Consider the following 15984-nt stretch of genomic DNA (forward strand, 5'->3'; position numbering starts at 1 on the left):
CCGTGTCATCTCTATCTACATCTGTTTTTGTTTTTGAGGTGTTTCTCTATGCTGCTCAGGCTGACCTTGAACTTAACTCTTGCCTCAGCCTCCTGAGTGCTGTGATTATAGATGTGTGCCATCGTACCCAAGCTCCAGCTGAAAGTTATTTTATCCTGGGAAACCGACAGCAATCAAATTTAAATGGTGGTGCTCACAGCCCCCGCCCCCACAGAACACAGCAGGGAGTGCTACTAAGATGCAGGAAGTGAAACAGGATGGGGTTGAGAATGAGCTGTGCCTGCAGTGGTTAGCAGGTCACATGTAGGACCATGGCTACAGGGTGTATTCCAATGCCCCTTTCTGGAGTGAAGTTTGAAGTCTTCCTCTAGCCTTTCTTTCTGATCATAAACTTTCCCATTTATTCACTTCCTTCCCATTTATTCAACTTCCTTGCTATATTTACCCAAAGACAAGCATGCGTTTCAGAAGAGTCTAGAACATGAAATGAAGTCAGTGGACCCTCCAGGGCAAAGTCTAGTCTCTTAAGCCCCGGGGACTCAGGGATCTAAATCCTTACCAAGCAAAACGAATTGAGCTCCCTATCCCCGTCTTAGCCCCAAGCCAAAGCTTCTGAGGGAACGGAGCTCTTACTGTTTCATCAAAAACAAGGTGGAAAGGAAATGCATTGCAGAACACCTCCTCTTGAACCCATAGTCTCTCTGGATAGACAGGCTGGAATGTGTTCCTGAGGGGCCCTAGACACACAGAAAGAAAGCCCTAGTGAGAGGCCCTCACAGAGCCACTTAGACAGGGTTAGAATCTTAAGTGTGTCACAAGCAAAGTGTGATTCCCACTCCTTAACACAGGCTCTCTCAGCATCTCCAGATGGCCACAGCAATTATCCTCCAAATTAAAACAAACAGAAAATTTGTGACCAGGTTGAGAAGCCCTCCTGCCCCCTGCCAAGTTTCTGCCCGCTGCTGAAGAGTTAGTTTCTGGGCCAATTGAGTATGTCTCACCATGAAAACAGAACTGGCATTGAAATGGTGACAAGCAGACAATGAGCCAGCAGAGGAGTGAGTGTGTGCCCAGCCCGGCATCAGGGACATTTGCCATGGAGCTTTTTAGACTGACAGTTTAGGGTGGCATGTGAAAATTTAACCAACAGTCTATTTGGCAGGGGGTGCAGATCCTCAATGGAGCCTTTTTGATATGAAAATCTCCCGGACAAAGGATGTCAATTGTGTTTGCCACAGCTTGAAGGACTCAGAATGCAGCTCTTTGAGCCCTGCAGACCCTCTCCCAAATGCCTGTCATTTGACCTACCAGGCCATGACAAGGAGCATCTAGCTCCCTTCTTCCACTGGGTCAGGGCTCTGACTCCCATCTGAGTGTCAGGTGCTGGGAGCCAGACTAACTCAGTACCCAAAGACCCAATGTGTTGAGTCTTGTGAATGGAAAGCTGAACAGCATTGTCCCATGTCACAGCTCCTCAAGGACAGAGACAGAAATGTACTTTCTTGATTCTTGCCCTCTGCTGGCTGGCTGTGGTTAACCACAGATTACCAGTCCAGAAACACACCCCAGTAAACAAGGCCTGGGTCCAGAAGGGATGAAGAATTCACTGTGCCTGGGACATCTGTGCCCAGCCTCCTCTTCACGGTCACCTCCTGGGACTGAGTCCAAGACAGTGGCTTTCCTGATTACAGAGATGATGGCGTCTCCATGCTACCCAGCACCAACAAAAGAACTGCTGTATGACAAGTTAGAGACCGATTTTTAAAGTTAAAAACCACAAATGCCAAATCCAAGCTCCAAGGGAATCAAAGGCCTCTAAATCATAGGGAGCTTTGCCCTATTTGTGTATCAGGGCTCTTCCCCTGCCAGCAGGGCAGTTGTTCTTATCTAAAAGCTGGGTCCAGGAGAACATCACACTTACCTTTCCCAAACATAACTGATGCCCTCACATCCCAGTGAGATTTCCCCCCAGGGCAAACAGAGCTGCTCAAGTCTTGCTCCTTCATCCTAAGGAGCGTTGTCTTGAGAGCCTACAGAGGGACAGGAAAGGAAACACAGGCACCTGGTCACAGGACTGGAGAAGAACAAGCCCTGACAGCTGTTGCTGGCCCCATATTTGTGTACTGACGAGTGTTGGTGGCCTGAGGGACAGTGTGCAGGCTTGCAAGATCAATTCTATCAAGAGCCTGGAGCTCCAAGGTGTACCTGTTAGTTAATCCTCAAGCCATTTCTCTATCAAAGGAAGCAAGATATTTTTACAAGATCTCTGGGGAATGCTTAGAGGGTCGTGATTTCCTAAGTGTTTGAGACTAAAAATACAGTGAAAGCAGGCAGAGGGATGCTCACCACAGTGTCCCTTTATGCAGCAAAAGAATTGTAGCAACCAAAGAGGCACAGCCGTGGGCTAGTTAACTATGACAAGAAATGTTTCCCAGGGGGAGATGTGATCACACAGAATGAGCAGCCGCTTGAGACAGGAGATGGCTCTCCCTAGTCAATAAATGCACGGCTCTTGTGAGCTGATCACACAGCACACATAACCCTCCCCTAGACTGGTGAGTCACTCTCAGCTTGCGCCAAGGGATTGTGCAGAGGGTTATAGACTCCTTACTGTTTCAGATTGGTTGATGCATTTAAAAATGACCAGGCCCAATAAAGATAATCCCAGCATCCATCCAGTTCCCACCATAAGATCTAGTAGGCAGGCATCCTGTCAGTACTTCTCTCATGGAGCCCCTCCACAATTGGAGGGGCTCTTTCTCATGTTTCGTCAATAAACCCGTGTTCATTCTGTTTTCCCCTTATCCCAGTTTCCGTCTTCTCGGATGTGAGATAACAAACTCAGAAGCTACTGGTTTATTGGTGGCTGTCATTCATCTGTGATCCTAAGCAAGCGCACCAAAAATAAAGAAAATCTCTATCACGTTTAAAGAACCCACAGCATGCTTCCTAGGGTTGGATACTCTTGTGAGTGGGCCCTGAAAAGCTTTGCACATTCTAAGACACAACTCCAGCAATCACCATCCTAACTGTGTGTTTGAACAGTCTACATGGATTCAGAGAGATTTTAATCTAACACGTGTGGCATCTAAACTGCCAATGATCACCTAATGTGTGGCAGCTGTGGTGGTCAAGGATGGGCTCTTGATTGCACACTGAAACTATAACTGGTTCCACCTGCTAAGTGGGCGCTAAGGTCCTAAAAAGTTCACTCATTGCAAGAGGATTGCAAAGGAAGGTACCAAATTCCAACTTCAAATTCTTTGTCTTAGTTTGTTGTTGTTGTTGAGGTTTTAAGAGAGGGTTCTTATTCTTCATCCCAGACTGGCCCCAAACTCATAGCAATCCTCCTGCCTCAGTATCCCTATATCCAACTTTAACAATTTTATATGTGAACATTTCTACAGGTTAAGGCCCAACCTAGAAAGTCTACATTAATTTAACATTGATTTCTGGCTCTCACTAGAAGTGATTTTTACTCCCACCTCTAGTCTAGGGACATTGGTGATGCCTGGAAACAATTTTGATTGCCACAACTAAAGGGCAAGGTTCTAGTCACATTGGATAGATAGAGATGTGTGGTGTGGTGAAGGATCCTACAAAGTGCAGTCCATCACAACCCAGAATAATCTGGTCAATGGTGTCAATAAGACCAGGCCTGGGAAAGCTTGCCTTCAATTTCACTGCTCAAGGACCAATTATTTGTGTTGTTTGCATGGACTGTTCCAGAACAGGTAGCCTGTCCTGGGGAAACTATGCTCTCTGAAGACACAGCAAATCCAGTACCTCTTCATCTGTCTGAATGTCCTTAGTGTCCAGTGGCCTGTTTGCCTTTGTCCTTCTCATCTGTCTGCGAGCCTTCTGCACAACCAGAAACACGACGTGTTCTTTTTTCCCTGTCCTCTCCACCTCTTCATTCATGTCAAGGATACTCATGGCCACATCAGTGTCAAAAAAGTCCTTGGCCACAGCTTCAATGATACCTGCAGCAGAATGACACCTGCGGGTGAGGAATAGCAGAAGGCAGCACACTGCCAAGCATCACTAACACACCCAGTTGTACAACTTCGTGGTTTTTCTTCAGTTCACTACACCCGTGTCTCGCCTCATGATAGGCATCCTATGATGGCTCAGGGGGAGGAGTATGCACAAATTTAAGTTTTGAGGGTCTGAATGCTAAATGTGTCCCTGTCATATAGTTTCTGCTTCAACATTTATTCATGTTTTCATTCCAGGAAGACATCTAACTTATTAGACAAACTCTGTAAGTGGAAGAAAAATTCACTGGAAATACATTAAAGCTCATGTGTTCAAAGCTATTGTTCTGGGAATCTTCCTGGGAGTGAAATATGCAATATGAAGAAAGCAAACATGAAGCTGCCCACCACAGTATCTCCATTAGCAAAGGGTCAGCAACAGCTACCGACTCAGCGGTGGGGGCGGTTAAGGGGAGAATGGCATGAAACAGCCACCTGCCGATGCTGGGTTTTAGGGCAGGAGATGTACTTCCATGGAGGAGTGTGTGCCCTTCGAGTACAGGAGGCCCCGGGTGCAAAGTAAAACAACAAAAGCAGACTAAATACCAAGACTTTTCTACATCGCTGAATTCTTTAAAAGATTCAATAGATACAAAATCTGCACAGAATTATCACAGCTATGCCAACAACTGTGCAGAGTGGTAAAGATCATACCTTCTTCTGGTATTCGGGAAATTATTCTAAAAATCTCCAGATCCTCAAGGTAATGGCAAAGAAGCTGGGCACTATAAGATGGCGTGCCCGCCTCACAGCGGGTGTCTAGCCACCCGAGAGAGCTCTGGGATGGGCTGATCCCTTTCCTACCTGGTACAATGTGGCACAGGCCGCTTCTGTCCGAGTAGTAATGGAGAAGCATTGCCCCGTCAGCTCCTCCCTCTACGCGAAAGGATGGTGCGTTCATTTCCTAACGAATAGACAAAGCACATTTCCCCAACAGGGAAAACGCATTGTTTATGTTATGATTTTATAGGCTCATAATCATTTTTATTTTTCTAGGTTAACATACAAAAGAATGAGTTTAACCATAGCATCTTTATATACCATGTTTTATTCTTATTCAGTCCCCTCCCAGACTGGCCCTACACTCCCTTCAGCTGGCTCCCTTTCTACCTCATTTATACCCTTAATTAATTGTTACATGTAGTCCATCAGCTCGACTTCCCACCTCCCTTAAGATCTCTTGTTCCTCTCATGATCCCCTTTCTAGCCCGTGATGCTGACACATATACACATTAATATATGTGTGTGTGTGTGCATGTGCACACATACATAATTTAAAATTATTTGTTACTAACGTTTGCTTTACGTGTATGAGTGGTTTTTTTTGTTTTTTGTTTGTTTGTTTGTTTGTTTTTGTGTGTGTGTGTGCACCACATGTGTGCCTGGTGCCTGTGGAGGTCAGAAAGGGTATTTGATCCTCTGGAATTAGAGTTACAGATGGTTGTGAGCTGCCATGTCAGTGCAGGGAAGTGAGCCCAGATCCTCTGAAAGAGCAGTATGCTTCCTTAATCACTGTGACATCTCTCCAGCCCCTCCTCGTAAATTTTATTTTTGAGGCAGAGTCTCACTGTGTAACCAAGGCTGGTCAAGTATTCATGGTATAGATCAGGCTGATCTCAAACTCACAGAAATCCTCCTACCTCTGCCTCTTGAACGCTGAGATTAAAGAAGCACACCACCACACATGGTCTGTATGTGTGTAATTTTAAATCCAAGTATACAAATGGGAGAAAACACATAGTATTTGTCTTTCTGAGTCTGGCTTATTTCACTTAACATAATCATTTCCAGTTGCATTCATTTTCCTAAAAATGTCATGATGTTATTTTTCTATACAGCTGCAAAAAACTCAGCTGTATATATGTACCTACTTTCTTTGTCCATTGATGGGCATCTAGGCTGGTTCCATGTCTTGACTGTTTGCATAGTACAACAATAAACATGGATATGTAAATATCTCTCTAGATGATTTAGAGTCCTGGGGTATATGCTCAAGAATGATTTAGCTGTGTCATAAACTACTATTTTTTTTGTTTGGGGCCATTGTTTTATTAATACTGATAATAATCGTAGGTTATAATTTGAGAATAGAAAATCACAACTAGACACTAGGGAAATGGCACAGTTGGTAAAATAGCCACCATGCCAAAACAAGACCCTATGTAACGAAATCATTCAGAGCCAGAGCCAGGCAAATCCCTGGGATTTTCTGGCCTGCCAGCATAGCCTACTAGAAAAGTTCCAGGCCAATAGAAAACTCCATCTCAAATAAACAAACAAACAAACAAATATAGGAGACCCCAAATTATATGGCACTTGAGGAACAATAGCCAAATGTCTACTCTACAATCCATTTTTATGTGCACTTTTACACATATGTGAACCTACACACACACACACACATACACACACACACACACACACACACACACACACACACACACACACAATCATGACCCACATAAACTACTATTTTTAAAGTGGTGTGAAGCAATAGTATGTACCCATTAGCACACACAGAACAATAGTATGCATCCTTTACTATACACACAGAACTACAACAGTATTTATACAGTCACACACATAGAACTATGTCCCCATCATCTCTCCAGTCACATAACACCACCATTTCAGCTCCTGTTGAGGAAGCATACCCTGTCCCCTGGCCCCTCCTATTCCATTTGGCAACTGGGCCTCACCCAGGCAAGTTAAATGGGAGATTAATGAGAAAATTATTGCTAAGCCTCCATGATCCTTAGCACCATGCCATGCTGCTCTTATATACCCTCAAGGGTTGTTTGTCACCATACTTGGCCTATGACCAAGCCATGTGAGCCTTTTCACTTGGGAAGACTAGTGGCTCAGAGACCTCACAACTGGAAATAATCAACTCATTTTTGTTCTGAGCGTTAGTTCCACTTGAAAACTAAAACCCTCAAGAACATACAAAAAGAAACATTATTTGTCCAGAAATAACTGTAGAAACTTCAGCACCAACACCACCCTCTTAGGATAGGTGAGGAAAAGGTCACTGGGAGGTTCTCTGAAGGAGTGAACGGGGCTGGGCAGGGGGTGGTCCCCTACTGCTTTTTCAGCAGCAATTCAGCACCCAAGACACTGGGCTTTGGTCTAAACTAGGGGAGAAGTCGAAGGCTCTCAGCAAAGGGACTACAGTCCTTCACTGTGCAGGGCTACTAGAGAAAATGGGTTTCTTCTTGAATTTCAAATACTTGTTTTTTATTTCTAAAAGTATATTGGTGTATGTAGATTATGTTTCCTCCCATATTGAAAGATTCCATCCTTCAGGGAAGCTTTTTAAGCCAGTAAGTAAACAACTCAAAATAGCTTTAGGAAGTTCCTGAAACTGACCAGACTCACTAGGCTCCTCCCTACCAGAGTAAGCCATAAAGATGGCTGAAGGTCATTCTCAGACAAGTCCTACTACAAAGAAGACTGTGTCCAGCCCAGCTGCCTGGAAGAGGTTTAGAATAACTGAGTCACTTGGGAGGGACATAATCCACCTTTTGAGGTTCCTGCAGTCTGTGCAGTGTGTTCCAGATTCCTAACCTTTGTGAGCTGTCACCCATGCTGGGGTGGGCTTTGGTGATGTGTCGGTCTGTGTGTTATTTCAGCTCCTATAAGAAACCCTGATAAAACTCATTGGTTCACCAAGTCGAACTTTGTTGGTACCCATGCTTTGTTCTGTCATGGGCTCCCAACCTGGGCTAAGTAGACATGTGTTGCATCTCCCCAGGAAAGGTTTTGCCACACAACAACAGTATATGTGATGTTGGTATGAATGTGTGTTTACATCTCTCTTTGTGTGTGTTATATGTGGTGTATGTATGTGCCCATGTGGGGTTAGGAGGATAGGGTCTAACTATTCACACCCTCCTAGGTGTACTTTGGTGAAGCAATTTGACCACTGTTGCCATGTAAGCTCTTATGATGTTGGAACTAGACATCTCAGTTGAACAGAGAGAAGGAAGTGCAAGGAGAAGTGATTGCTTACAAAATGCCTTTTATGTGTCTACTCTAACGCTACAGACCTTTATTTGCCTCTTTTGATCTACATATCACAGTGAGGTGGGATACTTGGTTTCTATTTTTGTCTGTGTCACATGCCTCTTTAAAAAGCGCTTACATCATAGGCACTCAAAAACTATTTAGGAGCTGATAACTCAATGAAAAAAAAAAAAAAAAAACCTTGCTGTGAAAGTATGAGGACCTGAGTTCAAATCCCTAAAATCCTCTTAAAACCAGGAGTGCTCTTGTTATAGTAATCCCAGGATTCCTATGGCAACATGAGAGGACAAGACAGGATAATCCAGGTCCAGCTAGCTGGCCTATGCAACTGTAAAGCACAAGAGGCCTTGTGTCAATCAAAATGGAAAGTGGGAACTGACACCTGAGGTTATCTGATCTCCACAGGCTGATGCCCCAGTGCATACACACAACACACAAAATACACACAAACACATACACACACACGCACACACACACACACACACACACACACACACACCACACATACAAACACATATACCCCTCTCTTTCTCTCTCTCTCTCTCTCTCTCTCTCTCTCTCTCTCTCTCTCTCTCTCACACACACACACACACACACACACACACACACACACACACAATGCTTTTATACTGTCTTGATCTGGAAGACGAACAAAAGCATGTCCCCCTTTACCATCATAACAGTTGAGGGGGCACCTTAGTGAGCACAGTCCCATCGTATCCTTATGACCACCCTCCAAGAGTGCTTATGAATACAAAATATAGAAATTAATGAAAGATCTTGGTCAGTTATAAAGATCCATAAAAATACAATGTTTGAATCAACTAAGTGAGGCTCCTAGGGGCTCACAGAGACTGTCGTGACATTCACAGATCCTGTATGGGTCTGAGCTAGGTCCTTTGCATATATGTTATGGTTGTATAGTTTGGTGTTCTTGTGGGACTCCTAACAGTGGGAGTAGGAGAATCTCTGAGTCTTTTGCCTGCCCCAGGACCCTTTTCCTCTTACTGGATTACCTTGTCTAGCCTTGATATGAGGGTTTGTGCCTAGTCTTATTGTAACTTGTGATGCCATGTTCAGTGGATGTCCTTGGGAGGCCTGCTGTATTTTGAAGGAAAATGGAGGAAGAGTGGATCTGGAGGGGTGGGGAGAGGAAGGGAAGAGCTGGGAGGAGTGAAAGGAGGGGAAACTGGAGTTGGAATGTAATGTATGAGAGAATAAGTAAATAAACTGTTTTATACAGTTAATAAATTATTATTTATGCTATGGCTGAATAACACATCTTTACAATAAGGCATTTTGATGTATAATAAGAAAATCTAGGCATTTTAATTTTCAATAAACTCTATCAAGGCATGAACTCCAGAAGGACATACCCCAGTTGGGAATTTAGTTTTCTAACACCCCAGTCCATCACCCCAATGGGTTAATCAGTGTTGGATGGCTCCCAGTTCTGGCCCTGCCAAGCTTTTCCCTCTGATACTTGCACAGGCCTAATCTGGCTGCATACCCTATTATCAGCTCCACCCAGGCCAAGAGACCTGGAGAGTGAAAATCCACCCCAACCTGTTTTCCAGCCCTTGTTCCCATTGGGTTTGACTTCCCTGTTTCTTCCAAGTCTGTGTCCAACCTTCTGAAGTACCCCACCCCCAACCACAAGCCTAGAAGTCTGATTTTTTGTTGACCCATTTATAAAGGAAGCCAGTGGGTATTTATCCCCCTGTTGTCCTCCTAGAGAGCTACTGGGCCCACTAATGCCGGAGGCCATGAATTGTGCAGCTCCTCTGCTGGGGACTCCAGGGAGGGGTGGGGGTGGGGGGAGCTTTCTTTTTTTTTTTTTAACTTCTCAGGACCACGAAGACAAAGCCCAGATGGCCTTACCTGATAAGACAATGCCAGGTAACTGTGGAGGGCATCTAGGTTTTCAATAAACTCTGTGAGATTTCCTCCCAGTGTCCGCAGCATCCTGTCATAGCCAGACATCTTACAGAACTTGAAGAAGTATTCTCCAAAGAGCTTCAGAATGGCTTCCATGGATACATCTGTAGAATATGAACCCCAGTAAGATCCCTAGAAGGTGTTGTTATCCCGTGAGTAGTTTTTATCCATATCCGAAGGACTCAAGTCATGCTGCTGTGACAGTTATTGTCTAGTCTTTCACCGTCATATCAGTGACACATCAGGAATCACCTCAATGTCACAAGGCATCATAAAGAGCTAGGAGCAGTTCTGGTTAACCATGAGTCCCTCCCAAGCTCTCTCACTCTTTTCAGTAACATCTAAGACAGATCTTCCCAGTGATTGAAGAGAGAAGAACTGTAGAGCTGGTGGACTCCCTTGACCACTGATCCTGTGCCCAGATCCAGGTTAACTCAGGGCAGGGTGGAGCTCAGTCGCTCCCTCCAATCTCTCCCACCACCATGCACACCTTCACACAAGAGCCGGCTGTGGAATTGAAGGCTGACTCTCAGAACTAACACTGAAATGCAAAGTGATTTTGCCCAAAATTCACTCAAAAGATGAGAGCAGAAACCTGAGATGTTGACACCTTTCTCTCTCAGCTTCACCAGGTCTCTGTCTCCCTTCATGGTTGTTTTCATATGAAATGCTCCATAATGATTCCCCTGCCAATCTCCAGGCGAAACTAACTGTGCTCTCCCGTCATGCTGCATTTCCATCTTTCTAAAGATCAGGGAATTCGTGTAGGCAACAACTGAGTTCTACTTTGTTTGTTTGTTTGTTGCTAAATACAAACTAAGTGATGACAAATCCCTGAGGTAAATCTACAGTATGAGGTGGGGGCATGGCCCATGTCTTCCGTTTTCTCATCTGCATGGTGGGGACAGGGAGCATTTTTTAACTGTAGTCTGGAGGTCCTGCAATGTTTAATAATCAATTATTCTTCTCCAAGCATGCTATGATCTTGGAATAGGTGATCCTGTTAGTGTGTCTCTCATTGTCTAGGAGATCAATGCAACAAGCTAGAGGCCAGATTTGCTGCTGTGTCTCTTAATGAATTCCATGTCCTCTGTGCTACATCCCACAGCCAAACAAGGCGAAGGCTGCCCTCACTGTCATTGTGGACCTAAGATCTCATTGCCGTGGCCAGCCTGGAGCTCCCTGAGACCATTCTTCCACTTGGGGTAGAGCTCTGACTCCTGGTGGGGCTGAAGAAAGTCCCTGCAAGTCCTACCAGAGTCACAGTTCCTGACTGCATCCTTTAAAGACTGCTTCCCCCGATGGACCTGACGTCACAGTGAGAAGCTCTCTGCCCACCAAGCACTTCAGTACAGGGTACTACAGAGTGGCAGGCAGGCAAAGTGGTCCTTACTTCCAAGGCTCCTCTCATTTAAGATGACCAGGACAGTGAGGCCTTATGGTACAATCTTGTATGTAGCTATAAGATACTCAGGAATCTGAGGCAGGAGGATCACAAACTTCTGGCATGTCTGGGCTACAGATTCAATTCAAGGCTCGCCTGGACAATCTAGTGAGACCCTGTCTCAAATTGGAAAATAAAAAGAAGGATGGAGATACAGCTCAGTAGTAGGGAGTCACTTAACACACATGAGCCCCTAGACTCAATCTTTTTTTTATTGCAATATATTACATATTTATTCATGTTTATATTTTAAATTAATTTTTATTTAAATTAAAAACACTTATTTTCCATTATCTTTTTTTTATTTTATTAGTTCAAATTAGGAACAAGCTTGCTTCAGATGTCAATCCCTTCTCCCTCTCCCACCTCTCCCCCCAACATCCCACCTGCCCCTAGCCATCCCCCCTCTACTCCCCAGGCAGGGTAAGGCCTTCAAAAGGGACTCCCCAAAGTCTACCACATCATCCTGGGCCAGGCCTAGGCCCTACCTCATGTTAGACTCAATCTTTAATAACATGTGCATGTATGAGTGTACACAACACACACACACACACACACACACCAGAACAACAGATTCCTTACAGCTCTCTGTCTATAGCCAGACTTCTGGGAAGATAGGAATCTGAGCTTGCATAGATAAATCAAACATAGTTTGCCAAAACTGCTAGCCAGGTCTTCTGAGTCTAGGCAATGGTCCGGATGGAAGGGTGGAAGAAAGCCGTGGCCTACGTGAATTGTCTCTTTTGTCCCTCCTAGCTGACAACAGGCTTGTCTATGCCAGAATTCAGGAGCCACCTGCTAAATCCTAAGTGAACTGAAACACATTCTATTCCCAGCCCAGGAAGCATGCAGACAGGTGTGGGGCTGCGGCTTTCCGCTCTCCCCCACCCCTCCCTGCTGCATGAATCCTACCCATTCAAGGCAGGATGAAACAGCTGTGCAGCCGAAGCCAGGAGCTCTGTGCAGGTGCATCCTGTTACCTGCCAGGAAACATGAAGGGCTCCCTTCTCCCCGGGGAACCATCTGTCTGACTTGACTTAGAGCTGCAAACCTGAGGAAGGGGGAACCCACGGTATTGGCTGATTCAGCCCCAGCTGCTTTGTCTCCTGGTACCCAGTACTGTCAACAGAAAAGGACTTCCATCTGAGGCTGACTTCCTTAGACCACAGCCTGGGCTTGCGTGGGGAGCTGCCATCTGTGCTGGCCTCGAGCTGCTTCTGGGACTCTTGGTGCAGAATGCCTGCCTGACGGGGGACAAAGGCCTCTTTTTAAAATCAACAGCTGTCATACTTTTTTTTTTTATTCAGTTTCACCTCTGTGAATTGAGGACCCTGAGAGCCCTCTGATTCACAGGACACCAGGGACATATGGAAAATGGGAGGGAAAAGGAAGAGAGCCCCAAACACAAGCCGGCTTTAAAATGTTATTTAGCAGTGCGAAGAAAAATCTCTAGTATGTGAACTTTTACATCTTTTGTTCATGAGAGGGAATAAAAAGGAGGCATCTCTCTGTTTATCTGTACAAAAGTAAACCCCAGCTGTATAAAGCAGGGACTGTTGAAGCCGGCTACCTAAGGGACCTTGGTGGGAATGGGGCAGAGAGAAAAGCTGTGAAGGATGGAGGGTTAGCACTTCTGAGAGCAGAGCCCCAGGAACAGCTGCAGAATTATGAACCATGTCACTGATTCATGTGCTTGCTTGCGCTAAGTAAGACAATGATAAAGGAGAGCTTCAAGGCAGAAAACCAAACCAAATTAACATTCGGGAAATAATCTCAGCTATTCAGAGGACTGAGGCAGGAGAATCACCAGTTCAGGGCTCAATTGAACTATAAAATTAGTTAGTTCAAAGCCACCCTAGGAAACTTAATGAGACCTTATCATAAAATAAAAGATAGAGGGCTGGGGACATGACTCAGTAATAGAGCACTTACCTAACAAGTGAGATGATCTAGATTCAATCCCTAATACAAGGAGAGAAGGACATCACACACACACACACACACACACACACACACACACACACACACACACACACAGAGGAGATGGAGAGGGAGAAATAGAGAGGTGCAGACATACACAAAGAAAGAAACAAAGAAGTCATCAGAATAATATTTCAATAGAAATATTTGGATAACATAATTACTCAGGGAAAAAAATTCACCTATCTGGGCAGAGATGGTTCAGTGGTTAAGGACATGTACAGATCTTGCAGAGGACCCGAGTTTAGTTGCCAGTACCCATGCCAAATGGCTCAGAACCAGCTTTAAGGGATTTGATGTCTCTTTTGGCCTCTTAGGCACCAGCACTCACATGCACATATCCAAACACAGACATAAACATGATTTTAAAAATTCTTTTTAATCCTTAAGAAAATCCAGTAGCATTTAAACAGTCTTTAGACTGCTTTGTCCTAAGGCTAAAGACATACGGTTAAGCAAATATCTGGCTGTAATCTGAAGGCCTTGATATCTCATAAATGTGTTAGCAATTTTGAAAATACTTTCTAAACACACAAGAGCTGCACGAATAAGCAAAGGTATTGACAATAAGTAGAGCCAGGTTTCTCACGATCCAAGAAGAAGGCTAAAATTACAGAAAAAAGGAAGAAAAGAATGAATACTGTACCATTGGTTTAGACAAATGTGCCATAATAATGGGCTGAAGAGAGGCTCTGTGAGTAAGCATGAGACCTGAGTTCTCATGTCAGCACCCAGGTAAAAAGCATGTTATGGTCCTGTGTACATCTGCAATGCTAGCATTGTGGGAAGCCAGAGGCAGGAGTCACTGGGGCTTACTAGCTACCAGTCTAGCTCCAGGTTCATTAGACAATAGTGTATAAAAGGAAGAAAGCATAGGTTAGGCAAGACAGGCTCAATGGGCAAAGGTGCTTGACTGCAACCTGGTCGTCTGAGTTTGGTGAGGACTGCATGGTGGAAGAAAAAAACAGACTCCCCAAAGTTGTCCTCTGACCCCTACACACAAGCCATGGCAGGTTCACAACACAGTATAAATAATGTAAAACATTAGAAACACATAAAAAATGATAGACAAGACACTTTCACATACACTGTACACACACACAACACACACACACACACACACACACACACACAAAGATATGGCATAAGACCATGGAACCCATCATAGGATATAGATAGCTAAACGACTGAGGATAGATAATGGATGGATAGAGAGATAGATGATGGATGGATGGATAGATAGATAGATAGATAGATAGATAGATAGATAGATAGATAGATAGTGTGTACATGTCTGCCCACTGGGAGGGTCTAACAGAGGACTCTCTATAGGAGCACTTAGCTCACCTAGTGTCCAGATTATGGATTTTTTTTAGAAGCTATCCTCTACTGAACAGAAGCAGAGCTTCTTTGAGAAACAGAATATCCCCAGGTTGCAACAGGATAGGCTCCAAAGCTACACAGAGAAACCCTGTCTCAAGAAAAAAAAAAAAAGAATGGTAGAGACAAGAAGGCATCCATGGGCAGTGGGGGCAGGGGCTTGCCTCCATTCGTTAGGTCTTGAATTTGAACATCAACAGAAATACTGAAAGCAGTGTGACCTGTTTTTAAAAATGAGAATCAAGACCACATTGGTATAAACAGAAAAGTAGGGAAGGGACGACATCTTTCCTCATGGGAGTCTAAAATAATAAATGAAAAGGAATAACACACACACAGAGAATCTCAAGTACCAATTTACAGAGATCGTAGGACACAGTGTCCATGAGAACTAAAATCATACAAGAGGGAGTTTGAGAAGCTACCAGACACCAGCATGATCTGAGAGCAGCTTCTCATGAGGTCCTAATTATAGAGAAGTCAGTGGCTTTAGAGTAGAGAAACCTAGCAGATGCCAGCTTCACCAAGTGATCAAAGTTCACACGCCCACAGCAGGGATGCAGAACACCTGCTCCTCCTAGCAGAACCAACTGGGAAAGACAAGAGATCACTCTGTAGTCTCCCTGGCAGGAGGCATTGCCTGCAGGACATTATGAAGAACTACTAATGATCACCCAGTAGTGGACACTACCAAGCTTCTGATGACAACTTTTGCGAAGACATCCATGTTATGAACTGTAACAGACACTGGAAATCTTCCAGACTAGAGAAGCATGAAACAACAGGACACTCTTAAAGATTTTCTTTTCTTCTTCTTTTTTTAAGGACATTGTAAGTCAGTTGAAATATTTTTGTTAATGTCTACAGGACAGATGACCAAACTGTCTCAGCACTCACTTCCTGAATTTGATACTTGTACTTTCCTAAGAGAATTCTTAGGGACAAAGAGGTCATTTTTATGGTGACTCGCTAGCAATCCAGAGGATATGCAGATCCAAGCTCAGAGAAGGGTGGAGATGTTCACATGTGGGGAGGGAGCAGGCATGTAAATGAAATGTTTTTGGTACTGTTCTGATAAACTTGTAATTGGGTTGTATTTTGTCAATGTGGAAAAGTTTAGCTGATAGCCCTGAAAAGACCTGAGGAGATTATATGCAAGAAGACCACAAGGAACATGTG

The 15984-nt window shown here is 44.3% G+C and overlaps 1 protein-coding gene across 1 annotated transcript in view; it reads right to left on the reverse strand.

Moving 5' to 3' along the window:
- The window catches only part of LOC100752832 (guanylate cyclase soluble subunit beta-2), a 49584-nt gene that overhangs the window by 19934 nt on the left and 13666 nt on the right, over nt 1-15984 (reverse strand). The window contains exons 4-8 of the mRNA XM_035453103.1: nt 9945-10105; nt 4842-4941; nt 3787-3983; nt 1922-2030; nt 634-737 (exon numbers count right to left, since the gene is read on the reverse strand). Of these exons, the coding sequence (XP_035308994.1) occupies nt 634-737; nt 1922-2030; nt 3787-3983; nt 4842-4941; nt 9945-10105 (671 nt within the window). The remainder of the gene's footprint in view (nt 1-633; nt 738-1921; nt 2031-3786; nt 3984-4841; nt 4942-9944; nt 10106-15984) is intronic.

Source organism: Cricetulus griseus (assembly GCF_003668045.3).
Source record: "Cricetulus griseus strain 17A/GY chromosome 1 unlocalized genomic scaffold, alternate assembly CriGri-PICRH-1.0 chr1_1, whole genome shotgun sequence".
Taxonomy (NCBI): Eukaryota; Metazoa; Chordata; class Mammalia; order Rodentia; family Cricetidae; genus Cricetulus; species Cricetulus griseus.